Raw genomic sequence first — 15699 nt, forward strand, 5'->3', positions numbered from 1 at the left:
ACTCTTCCGTTTTATTTATCGTTATTATTTTCTTACTATTTTTTCACATACCAGATCTCAATGTAGATTGTTACATGGATGTTCCAGTTAGCTAGCTGTCATTTGATATTCATTCGCTATTGAAGTCAAGAGATTCTCCAACATTGTGGAAATACACTTTCAACTTATGGTGCCTAGAAATGGTTTCTCTTTAACAAAGAGAAATGCACTTCTGTTAATTTGTATAATAGCTGTGTAGATTGTTAGTTGTTGTTGTGTATCTTGAATGTATATTGGCTATTTTTTCATTCATTTAATCCTCATATATATGTCCACTGTGTATAATTCAGTCTTCTATATGATTGGTGCCTTCCTTCAGTTATTGTGTAAACTAGCCTACCTGCACTTGAAATGCTGCTGGTGAAGCACTGGAGAAGCTTTTCATTTTCCTGTTTAAATATATTGCAATGAAGTAATATACTGGTTGATAACAAGTACAGTGTTAAGTGATGGTGTTTATTTTGAGAGCATAAGACTTGGGTTTAGAAAATGATAGTACTTTCACTTGCTGCCATTTAATCCCTACAGCCTTACTTCATGTAACACAATCACCAGTATTCAACACTGTTAGACCACCCCAGTAATTGATCTTAGAAGCTTACCTCATTTGAAAGACATTTTCCAAAGCAGTACTTGACAGTTACTATGCAACTTTTTTTTAAGATGCGACAATGATCTGATTGTTGATTTTATGCAGTATTTTATTAAAAAATTGATACCCATTTTTAACCTTATGGACATGGAAGTTTTGTTTTATCTGTGCTACATAATGTGAGCTGTGTACTTATATTTTTATCATTCATTTTGATTTTAGTCCTTTTTATTGTAATGGTGATTGAAATATTAAAAAACAGTGAGAATCAACAAATTATTATCTTGTATATGATTATTTTATTAAAAGGAATAATGTTGGGTAGATAATGACAATAAATGCTTTGAAATACGTATCACCTTTTCACTTTCTTAGAATTATTTGTCAATCAGCCTTTCAATCATGATATTACCATATAAATAAAACAGTTTTTAAAATCTGTATGCAAAGTTGTGTATCTTTAAATCATGTGTAGCAAGTGAAATTCTTTCGATAAAAGTCTGAGGACTGTTATAATCTTCTTCTAGAAATTGTCTTTGGTAAATGGGATTTGCTATTCTTAAATTTCATGCAACAGACTGATAATGACCTAATTGTAACAGCATTGAAATATCTTTCAAATCCCGGTCTTTCTTCTGTGTAGTGTAATTGTAAGTCTTTCACATTTTTAATAAGGTCTCTATTTATAGCCACAAATTTAGATAATGTTTATTGATTTTTAAGTGGGGTTGATTCATATATGTATAATACACTCTGTTTCAAATATAAACAATGCATTTATTATATTCATTTAGTTGTTTACTTTGATGGTATTCACCCTGTATTTGCAGTTACTTACTTTACATTGTTTTTTTTCTCAGTTTTTTATAAAAATCACTGGTGTAAATTCAAGCAACAAACCTATAGGGGGATGAACTATTGTGTCATACCCCCATTAAAAGAATATGACATCATGTATTTACACCCATGATATCAATATTTCACAATTTGCCATGTTTCTAAAGATTTGACTGCTCTTAAATGGCATAGTCAAAAACTTTGATGTAACATGAATAGTTGGTTCAGGCTAAAGAACAATGTAGTAAAACAATTTTGAACTCTTTCTATCAGTTATATCAAATAAGGATTTGTAATCCTGAAATCATTATTGATGCTTCACTTGTTCTTTCCAATAGTTATTTGTGACCAACACACACAATGCCAAAAAGTATTAACACATTGTGCAGACTACATTTGTATCTTAGATTATGTGAACAATTTCATAAGAACTTTCTCAATAAAAATGAACACATCCATTTAGGTGCTATTTGAAACCATTCTTGTTGATACTCTTGTTGATTATTTATATGATGGACTTGTTCTTGTTGATATTTTCTTGTATTTCAGGTGACATGAAACAAATAATTATAGATAATAATGGTGATGAACTGATGATGATGGTGACGATGGTGGTGGTGGTGATGATGATGATGATGATGATGATGATGATGATGATGATGTTGGTGATGATGGTGATGATAATGATTGTAATAATCAATAGATAAAGTTATTTTTATAGAGATTTTGATAAACTTCATTACAAATCAAATCTTTCTTCTGATAATATTAGTTTTTATGATCAGAGAGAAATGAAATAATGATAGTTATGATTGAAAGACCTTGGCGCTTCTACAATTGGGTTTGTGTGTGTGAGCAGGAGTAACTCGTCCTATGATTTTTTTTTTTAAGTAAAAGACAAAAGTTGGGAGAAAAGGATAAAGAAAGAAAAGGGAAAGGAGAAGAGTGTACAAAAGAGGTATAGCCTTGGCTTTGTATAACCCCATTCCACTATAATTTGATTGAGAAGAAACTTCATCTTCAGATCCCCCCCCCCCCATCAAGATATCCTCACAGGCTGAGAATGGCAAAGAAAATGAAATCTAACAATGGAAGAGAGCTGAGAAAGAATAATATAAGAGGGTGTTTTATCAGTTTTTAATAATGTTTTCATGCATAAATACATACCTAAACATCTAGGTAAAAAAAGGGATGATGCAGGGGCGGATCCAGCTTTCGCCAAGAGGAGGTGGAGGCCAAAATTTTTTCACCCATAATTTTATGATTAGCCGTACAAAATCGATTTTTGTTTTGTTTCTTTGAAAGGGTAGCCCTAACAGTCGATATAGCTTATTCTTTTATAACAACAAATATGCATTTAACTGATATATTTATATTGGCATGAAATATTTTCAAATTTTATTTTCTAAGTCTTCCCCTAACCTTATTTATTCACTCGTCTTCCTGCTCTTTTTTCTCCTTTCTTTTCCCTTTTTCCTCTTTTTTTTTGCTCTGCCAATAGTAAATGTAAATTTGACTAGCAAAAAAAAAAAATAATTCACTCCATAATTAAGGTCGTTTTGGTGCCAAATATGTTGACACCCCCCAAAAGTAAAAAGATAAAAAGGTTGACCACAAGATGTTGGTCATTTTCCGTACATTTCTCCCTTGTGACACACCTACCACAATTCCAGGGGGTGCTGCCTATGGAAAATAATACACGCAGCACCCCCTGGCAAAATCTTGGGGGTGATTCAGCACCGCTCCCCAGCCGCGGTTCTAGACTCAAAGTTTTATGGGGGCATTGAACGATGAGGGGGGGGGGAGTAGAACTGGAAATGGGTTTGTAATTGATATACTCTCTCCTGAGGCATTTTTTAAAGACTTTGAACGTAAAAGGAATAATAGAACATGCAGAAGATGGCGTTTTGATATCAAAGACACCCCTTGAAATATTACGAGGGAATTTCGTGACCAGGGAGAAAACGTTTAAACCTCGTAATTGGAGCACTTTACGATCTTTACAAATGTAGGCCTACTACACCTGCGACATCGTGAAATTACTGAATGTGATACTCATTCAACATTCATAAAGGCTGCAAAAACCGGCCCAATCACGAAAGTATATATACACATGTTGAAGAGGGTAGTCAAATCATTCTTCATCTTTCTTCTATCATGGCGGAGGTAGCTAGGGGGCGATCGCCATGAAAATATTGGATTTTTTGAGATGCGGCAGACATAACGATTTGCCCTGCCAAATAATTTTGATAGATCGATAGACAAATTTAAGAATCCATTGCAAAATGTGTTTGAAAAACATCAGAAACCGCTAAACCATCAGACTTGACATGAAAATACTATTAAACATATAAAACTGCATGTAAACTTTTCGGTGAGCTTCACGTGCAAAATTCCGCATCATAATTTGGCGCGCAGAGTGCGCCGAAATGTTTTTTTCACCCCCCCCAAAAAAAAAAAAAATAAAAACGCGCCTGCATGCCGCTTCCCACACGACCATGAAACCGTAAAGTATACATAAAACGAGCTGTAGAAATCTTTTTACCATAAAAGGATTTTCTTTACACCAATGATATTTTATAACTTTCCACTTCATCGATCAGATCAAAGTACAGTGCATGGGCGTGGTCTATATGTTATTGTCTCATTCCACAGTTTTTGCCCACAATAATCGCGACTGGAGCCGTACTCATTCAAAGTGGTGCACGTTCGCTCCTCAATTCACCCTAAATTTTCTCCATTCAACACACGGATCCAGCACAAATCCGACACATTGAGCCTGCGGACAATATTTAGAAGCAAGATGTATACCACACTTTTACTAATAGTTTGTGTTATCATTTTGTATTTCACGTAAGTATTATGATCTTCTGGAAATAATAATTTTGTACGGCTAGGAGTAGGAGTAGGACAGTAGGAGAAGCTGATCGATGCAAATAGGTACACGTGTATTACGTTCAACTTCAAGGGTTCAATCAGAACTGCGATGGTGTTTTTTCAGTATGGTTGTTAATATATAGCTCTATGGTTGTACTTATAATTGGCCTTTGAGTGGGACTGAATTCAGCATTATGGCTGGCTGTCAGAGACATTTTCCCAGATCCAGCCGGCTATTCACTGTAGCATATGTCATCTAAATTAAGCCATGATAGTCTTTGCAAAACATTTTGAAACTTTTGACCAATCACAGCCACACATCAACACAACGCAGGATTCTGTGATGTCAGATTCTATTTTTAATTTTGCCTATAAATTCATATTTTGGAAATTAATTATACATCCCCTAATTGAGATGGGTTGAATGTGCAGTATAGTTATATATATAGCTCATATCCCTGCATGGTGGGGGGGGGTATATAGTCAAGGTTTATGTAGGATGTGGCTTCACTAAATGGGATATCCAGTAACATATGGTGGCTTAATTGTAATTTCTTGTAAAAATTTCTATTTCCAGGCTCCCCTTGGTTGATCTGTATGCCTGTACACATTTTCTTTCTTATTCTATCAAATGACCTATAGAAATGCAGATCTTCAGTTTTTGCTGGCTCCTTAGCTGCACCCACCTCCCCATCTCCCCATTTTTTAAAGACAATCTAATCTTATTTTGTTTTATTGAATTTGATACAATTGAATGAAGTTTAATTTATTATATCATATTTGGATAGGCCTTCTTTGATCCTTGTAGCTACTATAATGGTGGAAAACTAATTTACTACGTTCATTCTGACTGATGATTAAGATTTATTTTGTTAGTATTTATTTTGTTATAGTCATCAAGTTCTGATCGCTTGGCTTTTACATACTCTGGGTAATTGGTGTTCTATATGACACAGTTTTGACAAACTGAATCGATTACCGGTAATTGGCTATAATTTATTCTGACATGTAGACCTAAAACATGTTAACTTTTGACTAGATGCAAGCTGGAAATACCTATACCTGACTAGCTGGGAACAAAATAACACTTTTATGTGCTATCCACTTCAAATGAATTTTCCTAGAAAACTTATAACCTTATTTTATTGCAGGTATGACAAATGGTGCAGGACATACTTTCAGAGGCAGGGCATCCCTAGCCCTCCTTCCATACCTGTATTTGGAAACTTTATAGAGTGGTTTGTTGTAAGTACAATCAGTTTAACCCATTTCATATCCCCATCTCATGTTGGCCCTACACTGGGCATATGTTTGAATCTCTGAATCCATATTTCCCTTTTGTGAGCTGCCAATCTTACCTGTTTATATTGTAAATAGTTTTTAAACCTTATCTATGTAATGATTGCATTTGTTATTAACTGTTTTATTCCTATATGCAAAATAAGATTTAAGTAGAGATTCACTAACAGCAATTTGGAGAGAGAAAACAGAACACATGAAGGGGTATTTTTTCAGTTTACTTTATTTTGTTCAAACTATATCATTATGGGCCTGGAGTACCTTTTATAATGTTTTGACATCATAGTTAATAGGTCCATGATTTGAATAAGAAATTTCACTATTCATTGAGAAAACAAAATCGGAGTTGTCAACATTGAAATCTTAACCCAGGTTAATATTTTTAAATTTCATCATAACTTAGAAAGTACATTTATCTAGTTCATGAAACTTGGACATAAGGGTTATCAAGTATTACTTAAAGCTTGTGTATAGTTTTGGTAAATCCACCAAAATGCACCTATCACTATTCCAATTCAATGCTATCTAATATGAATGGATATGCCCTATAACAGTTATGATGTGGAGGATATGAAATGAAAATGTGTTTTACAGGATAAATTTTGTGATTTTACATGGAAATTTAACTTTATCGGGTCACCCGATCAAATTAAAATATCTGTGTGTTTTTTTCTTTCAATTAAATCCTATTCCAAATCATGGAATGGGCTGAAACTTTCAAGATATGTTCTTTGTCTGTAACTTTTGGATATCTAATCACTAAATTTATAAGATAAGTGCTTGAATGCCCATTTTTAAATTTAAAACAAGCATCGCCGAGAGAGGGCGCTATATATCCAAGATTTGAATATTTGAAATTTTCTCAGAGAAGTGCAGTTAGAAAAATATCTAACGGTCTCTACGCTTCAGTAAGACTGTCATATTAGATGATATTCGATTATCAATCACATTATTGACCATTTACCAAAGCTATACACAGGCTTTAACATCCTGCTTTAGTTTCAGGTCACATGACTAGGTCAAAGGTCACTTATAGGGTCAATGAACTTTTACCATATTGGGGGTATTTGTGGAATTGTCATCATAACTTAAAAGTTTATGGATCTATACACATGTAGTTCATCAAACATAGGCATAAGGGTTATCAAGTATGTTTTTGCACATGTGTAATAGGTCACATGATTATATTCAAAAGTCATGTTGGGTCAAGGGACATAGTATTTTGATATCATATGAGTGTTTTCTTTTGTGAATAAGTATTCAATAGCTGTTTTGAAAGTCAGCACTGTAATCGCGTAATACAGGCGAGACTGCCAGAGGCGTTCCACTTGTTTATCTATATCCCTTCTATAGGAGTATAATGGTATTTAAATTAATTCTTACAGGTATTTCATGATAGATTTGCTGAATACTTCCAGAAATATGGAAAGATTGTTGGGTAAGTTGAAGTATATATGGAAAATAGATTTATAAGACTATCATAAATAAAAATTTGACAAAATATGAACAAAAAAGGAATAATTTCACATTAAAAAATATTAAATTTTTGTTTTGAATAGTAAATTTTAAAAGTATGATAATGTGTTTCTCATATGAAATGTCATTTGGAAAAGATGATTAAAAAGAGGTAAAGAAAATACTGACTTGTTTTTATATTGTTACAGTGTCTACAATTTCCGGAAACCCACGCTGTTAGTCTCTGATCCAGATGTAGTGAGGAAAATATTGGTGAAAGACTTTGATCATTTCGTGAATCGAGATGTATGGAGCTTATTCTATTTTTAAATCTTTTGTTAGGGTACATAATTATTGTCTTTGAGAGATTAGGATATTCAAGTTTAAATTGTAAGATGAAGACTGGAATTGGTAATCAAAGGAACGTCTTTAGATTAGCCTCTTGAAATCTAAATTCATTCATTTAAAGCCAGGCACCTTTTTATCTGTATTATAGGTTCTCAGATTCTCCCTCTTTCATGTTAAAGTGAATGCATGTACCATGTATTTTAATGATCATATAAGTAGACTCTAGAAGTAGACAGTGTGACCATAGGGACAGATGTTTAAATATTAAAATGATAGAGGATTTGTATAGTGCATATATCCACCTTATTAGGTGCTCAGACGCTCCTATATCACCCCGGCTGGGCTAGTATATTCCGATGTTCACAGCTTTTTGAGAAATTGCTCCCTGCCGGTACCAATTTACATGTATCTCACCTGGGTTGAGTGCAGCACAATGTGAGTAACTTTTTTGCTGAAGGAAAACACGCCATGGCTGGGATTTGAACCCATATCCCTCAGATTGAAAGACAAGAGTCTTATCCTCAAGACTACAACACCCCCTCAAAATAAACAATAAAAATTTCGTGAAATATTTTCTGTTCAAATAAGTGATCAAAGTTATTTTATCTTTGAATTATAAGATGAAGACTGCTTGCTTATCATGTATAGGCAGTTTCGAAAATAGTAACAATATCACTGCTATCAGAAATATTTGATAATGATGTGGAGATTGATTTATGTATTTTTAGTATTTTTTACTGATTCAAAACTTAGGAAAGGTATTTTTTAATGCTTCTTGTCATTACATGGTATTATTTTCTCTATCAAAAGCATGAATAACATTGGTTATATGATTTGATAGTGAAGTTTAATTATGTTTGTATCCTAGAAAGCTGTATTGAAGAATGAGCTTCTTGATGGTGGTATGTTGACTGCTAAGGATGAGAGATGGAGACAAATTCGTAATTTACTCTCTCCATCATTTACAAGTGTCAAGCTTAAGAGAGTAAGTGCTTTAAACCTATTCAGAGTAATCTTTAAACAAATATTGTACCATAGTATTGAAATAATGTTATGCCTAGCTGTAGGCCTATGTAGTGTGATGTGACATAATGATGTACTGTAAATTTGACACTAAATTAAACTGGTAAAGGGATGCGTGCCTTCTCACACAAGTTTCTTACTGAATAGTAGCATGTGGTACAGTTCTATTGGCCCATATTCTGAAGTCAGGTTTAACTTAAACTCAGGTTTAAAGTTTGGTTTAAGTATAGACACCCAATTGTTTCATAATCACCAACATTAGAGATATAATACTTCAGCTCATTCGGCTCTCAAATCAGTCATAATTGTGTAGGAAGTATAAATAGATGATTGTCTTCAGCATCGATGAATCAGGAAAGAGCACAGTAACATAAGAAACTTACAACTTAATAAAAAAAATTGATACTTCTGGCTTCTCATACTTAAACCCCAACTTTAAACCTGGGTTTAAGTTAAACCCGACTTCAGAATATGGGCCATTGAGTTTTGCAATTACATACTTGTAGAAATCAAGTGTACTACTTTTGCAGCAGAACTGAATTCCTGGTTGTATCTGATTGTCTATATCTTATAAAGAATATTGACTTCATATCATAATAATTGTTCATGCTATATGAGTTGAAATATGTGATTTTGTTTTATATTCAGATGTTTCCATTGATGAAAGAATGTGCTGAAGTTCTTGTTGATGTTTTCAACAAACGTGAAGAAGAGGGAAAGAATATTGAATGCAAGGAGTATGTATAATGTAACACTTGTAATATTTAGTTTTCATTATGTTTTGTATTGCTGTACCATCTGGCACCATATTGCGAACACCTGCAATTCTACCATATTTCTATTTTCAAAGTGCTATAATTTGGTATTTTGCCAGCTATATTATTTTATAATAAGGATGGTGGAAGGAGGAGCTCCAGCCATTAAGAAACCAACCGATCCAACTTTTCACATCATTTTCTGCATATCTTAATCTAAGAAAATGTTATGCATTTAAGCTTGGATTAAGATGATTGGATAAGGTCTTTACAAGATGGTAAAATATAGCCTTCACCAGTCATGTTTAAGATGAAAATACTGAATTTGCATCAAAAGTGTTTTGGTTGAACAAAGAAGTAAGTAAGATTATTATTCTAGTAGAGAGTCAGTCATTTTTAAGTGCAGCAGAGTGATCTCGTTTTTAGCCTTGGTTGAAATGGGTATCTCTTCTTGTTTAATAACTTGGTTCCCTTTGTTTTTGAAGGCATATCACACACAGACTTAAGTCATCGAAGAAACAGACATATGAACACTTCAGCATGATTTTAAAGGCATTCAAATTTTAACATTGCTTATTAAGTAGTAATTCAAGTTTAATGGTGTGAATCTTCTTATTAACGTTTAATTTTGCTTAAAATGTACAGTGTAATCAATGCATATGTTTATGTAGTGGATTTTCTTCTGAATATCACAATAGTGTAGCTATTACTTGTGTCTTTCTTTTTTTTATTAGACTGTATGGTCCATATGCCATGGATGTGATTGGATCATGTGCCTTTGGTCTTCGTGTTAACTCTCAAACAAACCAAGATGAGCCTTTCATTGAATATGCAAAGCGAGTTTTCAACTTCAGTGCTACAAACCCAGTCTTTCTGATTGTCAGTGAGTAAAGTTTATCATATTTATATCTTTCAACAGAGTGATTTACACAAAGATGAGTCTTTCTTGCTGTTATATGCAATATACTATACAAAAGTTTCTCAAGGTTGTAATGATATTGAGAATAATGATGATGGTGATGATGATGATATTGATGCCCCCTTCAAAAAAAAGTCAAAAATAAATAAATGAAGATAAATAAAATAGAATAGAATAGAATGAAATAAATAAATCATGACCATAACAAAAAAATAAGATATTTTTGTCCAAATGTTTGGCTTATTATATATACCACTGATTAACCATGAAACTCTTATTTACCCATGGTAGTCTTTGGTATGACTTGGGTGGTTATCTAACCAATGGTTTCCCATTTATGTGACAGGCTTTCTACAACTGAGTTACCTTAATTACTCTTTGGACTTTTCCTCTTTTTACCTCTGTGTAGTGTTGTTTCCATGGACTGCACCCATTCTGAATTTCTTCAAGTTGGGTACAATGCCCAAGGATATTGAGAAGTTTTTCTTAGGGGTGTTTGAGAAGGCTATAGCAGATAGACAAGCAAGTGGGGATACAGGGGTGAGATTAATGTCAAAAATCTATTGATATTTCACTGCTTCGAAAATGAAAATAGATTGATTAGATTATGACAATGAAAATTCTGAGTTGGATAGGATAAATTTATGAATAAGTACAAATAGAAGAAATCAAAGAGAATTGAACGTAATATTTTTAAGGGAAAACATTTCAAATACTAGTATCTTAATGTGGTATTGATTATGTCTTTAAGTTGACGGCATCTTCAGTCCTAATTGTTAGATCAGATAACAAAGGAAGAAAATAACCATCTAAGGTGAGACCAATTAGCAACAATGAATTTGTTCTAAAACAAACTGTTATAATGGTTGCTTCTGTTAGCGCTTTGTAACTTTTGAAAAAGCGCTTAATAAGAAGGAATTATTATTATTATTATTAATGCAAAATAGGAAAATAGCTTAATATTTAAGTATTTTCAAGTATTCTCTTGATTGCTGGGGACCACTTTTGTTTTAATCATTGATCAGATCAGTAATTTAACACAATTGTTATTGATGAATATTGTTTTATGATTCTTAGCAATTAGATTTCCTTCAGTTGATGTTGTCTGCTCACAAGGAAGATGGTGATGTGAATAGGATGAATGATGAAGATGATGATGTTGCAGACTTAGCCCAGGAAACAAGCTGGAAACCAAAACAGAAGACTGCTCTCAGTAAAAATGAAATTATAGGAAATGTAAGACCCTTCTCTATATGAATACATAATCAATATCTCTGTGCAGGTAATTGCCAAACCCTTTTCTGGGGGACTCTCAAAATGATCAAATGTATACACTGAAATGACTTAAAAGTATTGTAATAATTCCCAGGTTTATTAAATGAGTCCTTATAAGGTTGATTATCTTTTTTCAATAGTTTGAATTATGTTCCTGGAATCCCTAAAAACAATCTTTAAAAATCCTTTTAAAAGGATATTTTTGGGGTGCAGAGTACTTCCTACCTCGTAATGTTGCTCTTACCTAGATGGCTCATTACCAGACTATTTTGGTCTCACCCAATTTAATTTTTGTACTTTTTTTTTTATTTCAGGCAATAACCTTCCTCTTGGCTGGTTATGAGACTTCTAGCACAGGTTTAGGCTTTGTTTCCTATCTCCTAGCAACCAACCAACGTGTCCAGGATCGCCTTATAGAGGAGGTCAAGGAAAAGGCGCCCTCACTGAATGATATCACTTTTGAGACGGTAACGAAGATGGAATATCTAAATATGGTTATCATGGAATCAATGAGAATATATCCCCCTGGAGAACTGTAAGTTTTATTTTGACTTGCCTTTTTTTGGAAATGCAGATATTGTATCCATATTTCTACGTTAAAGCATAATTCCACTTTCTTTCAAGATTTTAGCTTATTGTACATTGTTTTATTGATTTTTTAAAATAGTTTTTGCATTCATACAATGTTTGAGTAAAATATAACTTAACAATGCAGTAAAATATCAAGTTGGAATTATACTGAGAGGATAAAAAAATGTGTAGAAAATTCTTGGGGAAAGGTCACCTTGTGGTTTTTATTGCTTTGTATTTGTGAATTGTTGAATATGACTGTTATGACATCATTTTACAGTAATTTACCAGAAAATTAATTAATTTGAAGAATAACTTCATCATTTGATTCTATAAAAGTTAACCTGGTAGTTTCTTTTATGTGAATTTTTTTATTCATTTTCAAATTTATATGTTAGATCAGAAAGATGGTGCTCTATAAATGTCTATTATTATTTGAATTAACAACATGATAGTTACCTGTCAATCTTTTTGATGTTATTATTCTTTTGAAAATAACATTTAACATTCAGTAATTTGTGCATTTACCTTCCAGCCTAGACCGCGTTTGTAACAAAGAAATCACCTACAATAATATCACCATCAAGAAAGGACAACATATTCTTATACCAATATGGAACCTTCAACATGATCCTGACCTTTGGCCTGACCCAGAGACCTTTGACCCTGAAAGGTATTTGATGCAAACTCAATATTACAATACATTCTTTACATCATAATCCTGCTAAGCTGTAAATTGAAGCAATATATCATTAATCTGTGATGTAACATTTAGACAAAAGTATAAATTTCTACTTACACAATATGGCCATAGAAAACACAATTTGTGTACATGAAGGGAAATATAAAGTAATTTTCATACTATTACCAAAACAACAAAAAATAAGTGGCATCCCATTGATTTAGACTTGCACTGTTCATATGATATTGGATATGCTATATTGCTCACTTTATGAAAATGCATTCATTATTTTTAAATGTAATTGGAGCTGTACTACAGTCTTGTGCAGATATGTTTAAGAAGAATGTCACCAAGGAATTAGTTGAAATTCTTGAAAAATCAATATCTAAATGTCTTTAATTCTCTGATATCATGCTTCAATACTATTTCATTAGACTTTTTAGTGTTCACGAATACTTACTACAAACCATCAAAAAATACTAAAACAAACAACTTGAAATGATTTTTTTTAATGATTTTTCGTGATCCAAACTTTCAACCTTTTTGCTTGTAAGTATATTGTATGGCACAGAAACTAGTATAATTAATGATTAAATTCTAGGTTCAGCAAGGATCGTCGAGGAAACAACCACCCATGTGGCTGGCTACCCTTTGGTATGGGCCCACATAGTTGTATCGGTGTCAGGTTTGCATTGTTAGAGATCAAAGTAGCTGTGGTCTGCATCCTACAGAAGTTCCGTTTTGAAACTTGCCCTGAGACAGAGGTAAGCACCTAAACATTAATATTGTCTGTTTGATAGCTAGACCAATCATCAGTGAGATAAGCTTTGAGGATGTTAAAATTTTCATGCAGTGCATTAACATATGGGGTGATTCACAAAGGTGTATTGATTGTCGGGCTATTTGACAGAAATGTCACAGCCATTCATTCACCCTTGGTAACCGGTGCTCAATAATTTTTATCGCCTAGTACAGAAATGTAACATCACAGACACAAATTTGCTCTTCATAGAAACTTAGTTTTAGTCATTATCATTATGAGGGGAAAATAAACATGTTTTTATTTGTATTTTTCCTCTCATTGTTATAGATTCCACCAAAACTTGGCAACCTGAGTTTCCTTACCCCTCCCAATGGAATCAATCTACGCATCCTTCCTCACTCTCGTTACAACCTACGAAGTCGATGAACATATGTACCAGCTTTGTAAAATATGAATGTTGTACCTACATTCCTAAAGAATATAGAAAGGTCCTAGTGACATGTACATTATCCCATAGTTGTCCTAGCTTTAGCAATTCAACAATAAACCATTTTTAATCTAATGTTGTTGCTTAATGTATATTCCAGTCTTAAGATGAGTTTAAAAGTGACACTGTAATGTTCAATACACATACCAGGTGCAGATATTTTCATTGGGTAAGCATATTGGTCTAATGTATTAGGGTAACTCGTGGCCATCATCAAATTTCATTTGCTTGTGTGTACTTATGCATGCTTTCTTTGATATTTATTTGATTTATATCAAATGAATTCCATTGGGCCAATATCAGATTCTTATGTTAAAATGACAAGTGAATAAATGCACTAGTTTCAGAAAAAAATTCAATATATTCTATGCTACTACTTCTTCCTGTGCTTAACAAAAGCTGTTCAAAGTCTCAAACTGTAATCATAAGTTGTCCATTTTTATAACTTATTTTAGATAATCACATTAAATCAAATAACATGTAACTTTTCACAGTTTTTTATACTTTTTCAAAACAGTAGTAAGTTACAATAATAAGGAATAATTTGCCATCAAAATCTGAGTGTATTTTCTAAATTCTTTGAAAGAAATGTGAACCTTTACTTTCCAATTCATACTTCTTACTGATTTAACTTAGTGACATTTTACATTTTCCTATTAATATTGGATTTTTTATGTTTTGTTTTTTATAGTCCTGTATACTGCATCTCTTGATTTCTTAGAGTGATGAATGTCAGGGTATTCGCTTTTCCATCATATTCTCCTGTTACATTATTGGTGTTCTATTAGCAATGATGTTGATATTTACAGTAGATGACAGATCAAGAAAATTAAGAAGGGAGATTATAAGTGTATATTTTCATGAGTGATTTAACAAGCTATGATGTAAAACGAGGTAAATCTGACATTGATTTAAATTATTGAATTTAATTATGAATAAAGAATTACATATTCATTAATCATTTTTTCTTTGTTCAATTATTTTCTGGTATGTTTTAATGGAAGTAGTGAAGATAGTTGCCATTTATCACAACAAGGTTAGCTATGTTACATTATTCCTATGAAAATAAAATAACACAATCAATAATTTGCATTTGAAATTTTAAAAGCACAGATGTGCTAAGTTTATGTTATTCCTACAGAGCTATATGAAAAAGTGAGATGAATATATAATACATACAGGATCAACAATAGTATTTCAGTAGTGTGCAAAATGGTTATGATGTTAATCAGATAATTTCTGTAAGCTTGGCAACAATTTAAAGAGTAGATGAGTTCCTTTTGAGTGTTTAACAGTTACATTTGCTCTGTAAAGAATAGATATAGAATGTGTGTGAATGAGCATGCTCCCTCACATTACAGACATAATAATCTCTGACCAAGGCCTGGAGTATACACTTGATCTTTCTATCAAGAAAAAGAATTGGAAATAGAAGAGAGGAAGGTGTCAGAGGGCAGAGAGGGGATAATGTATAAAGTTTATGAAAAATATGATTTAAAAAGAAAAAAGTCATAATAAAGGTAATGATGATATGTTTTAGTGATGATAATTGTAATGTGTCACAATCAAGCTCCCCCACTTCTCTTTGTTTAATCAAGCTTTCAATTTCTCATTTCCATATCCACATTCACCATCAAATATCCTCCCTCTCTCATCCCTACACACAATCAACCACACTTGATACCACTCTCACTCTCCTCAAACATTTTCTCATTGGCATACATTCCTACTCGCCTTATAACACTTTCTTTCTCACCTACACCCTTACCATTAAGCTT

General features: G+C 32.7%; 2 protein-coding genes across 2 annotated transcripts in view; both read left to right on the top strand.

The window, feature by feature from the left end:
- The window catches only part of LOC121419354 (nidogen-1-like), a 42798-nt gene extending 40854 nt beyond the window's left edge, over positions 1–1944 (top strand). Inside the window, exon 24 of the mRNA XM_041613778.1 lies at positions 55–1944. The gene's annotated coding sequence lies outside the window, so the exon portion shown is untranslated. The remainder of the gene's footprint in view (positions 1–54) is intronic.
- Positions 1945–4132: 2188 nt separating this feature from the next.
- LOC121419355 (cytochrome P450 3A56-like) lies at positions 4133–14875 on the top strand. Its single transcript, XM_041613779.1, has 13 exons — positions 4133–4321; positions 5497–5590; positions 7030–7082; positions 7309–7405; positions 8316–8432; positions 9119–9207; positions 9960–10108; positions 10554–10684; positions 11222–11380; positions 11734–11954; positions 12525–12662; positions 13273–13435; positions 13762–14875. The coding sequence occupies exons 1-13, from the start codon at positions 4272–4274 to the stop codon at positions 13858–13860; spliced, it is 1560 nt and encodes a 519-aa protein (XP_041469713.1). The 5' UTR covers positions 4133–4271; the 3' UTR covers positions 13861–14875.
- The last annotated feature ends 824 nt before the right edge of the window (positions 14876–15699 follow it).

This window comes from Lytechinus variegatus, chromosome 7 (genome assembly GCF_018143015.1).
Source record: "Lytechinus variegatus isolate NC3 chromosome 7, Lvar_3.0, whole genome shotgun sequence".
Classification (NCBI taxonomy): domain Eukaryota; kingdom Metazoa; phylum Echinodermata; class Echinoidea; order Temnopleuroida; family Toxopneustidae; genus Lytechinus; species Lytechinus variegatus.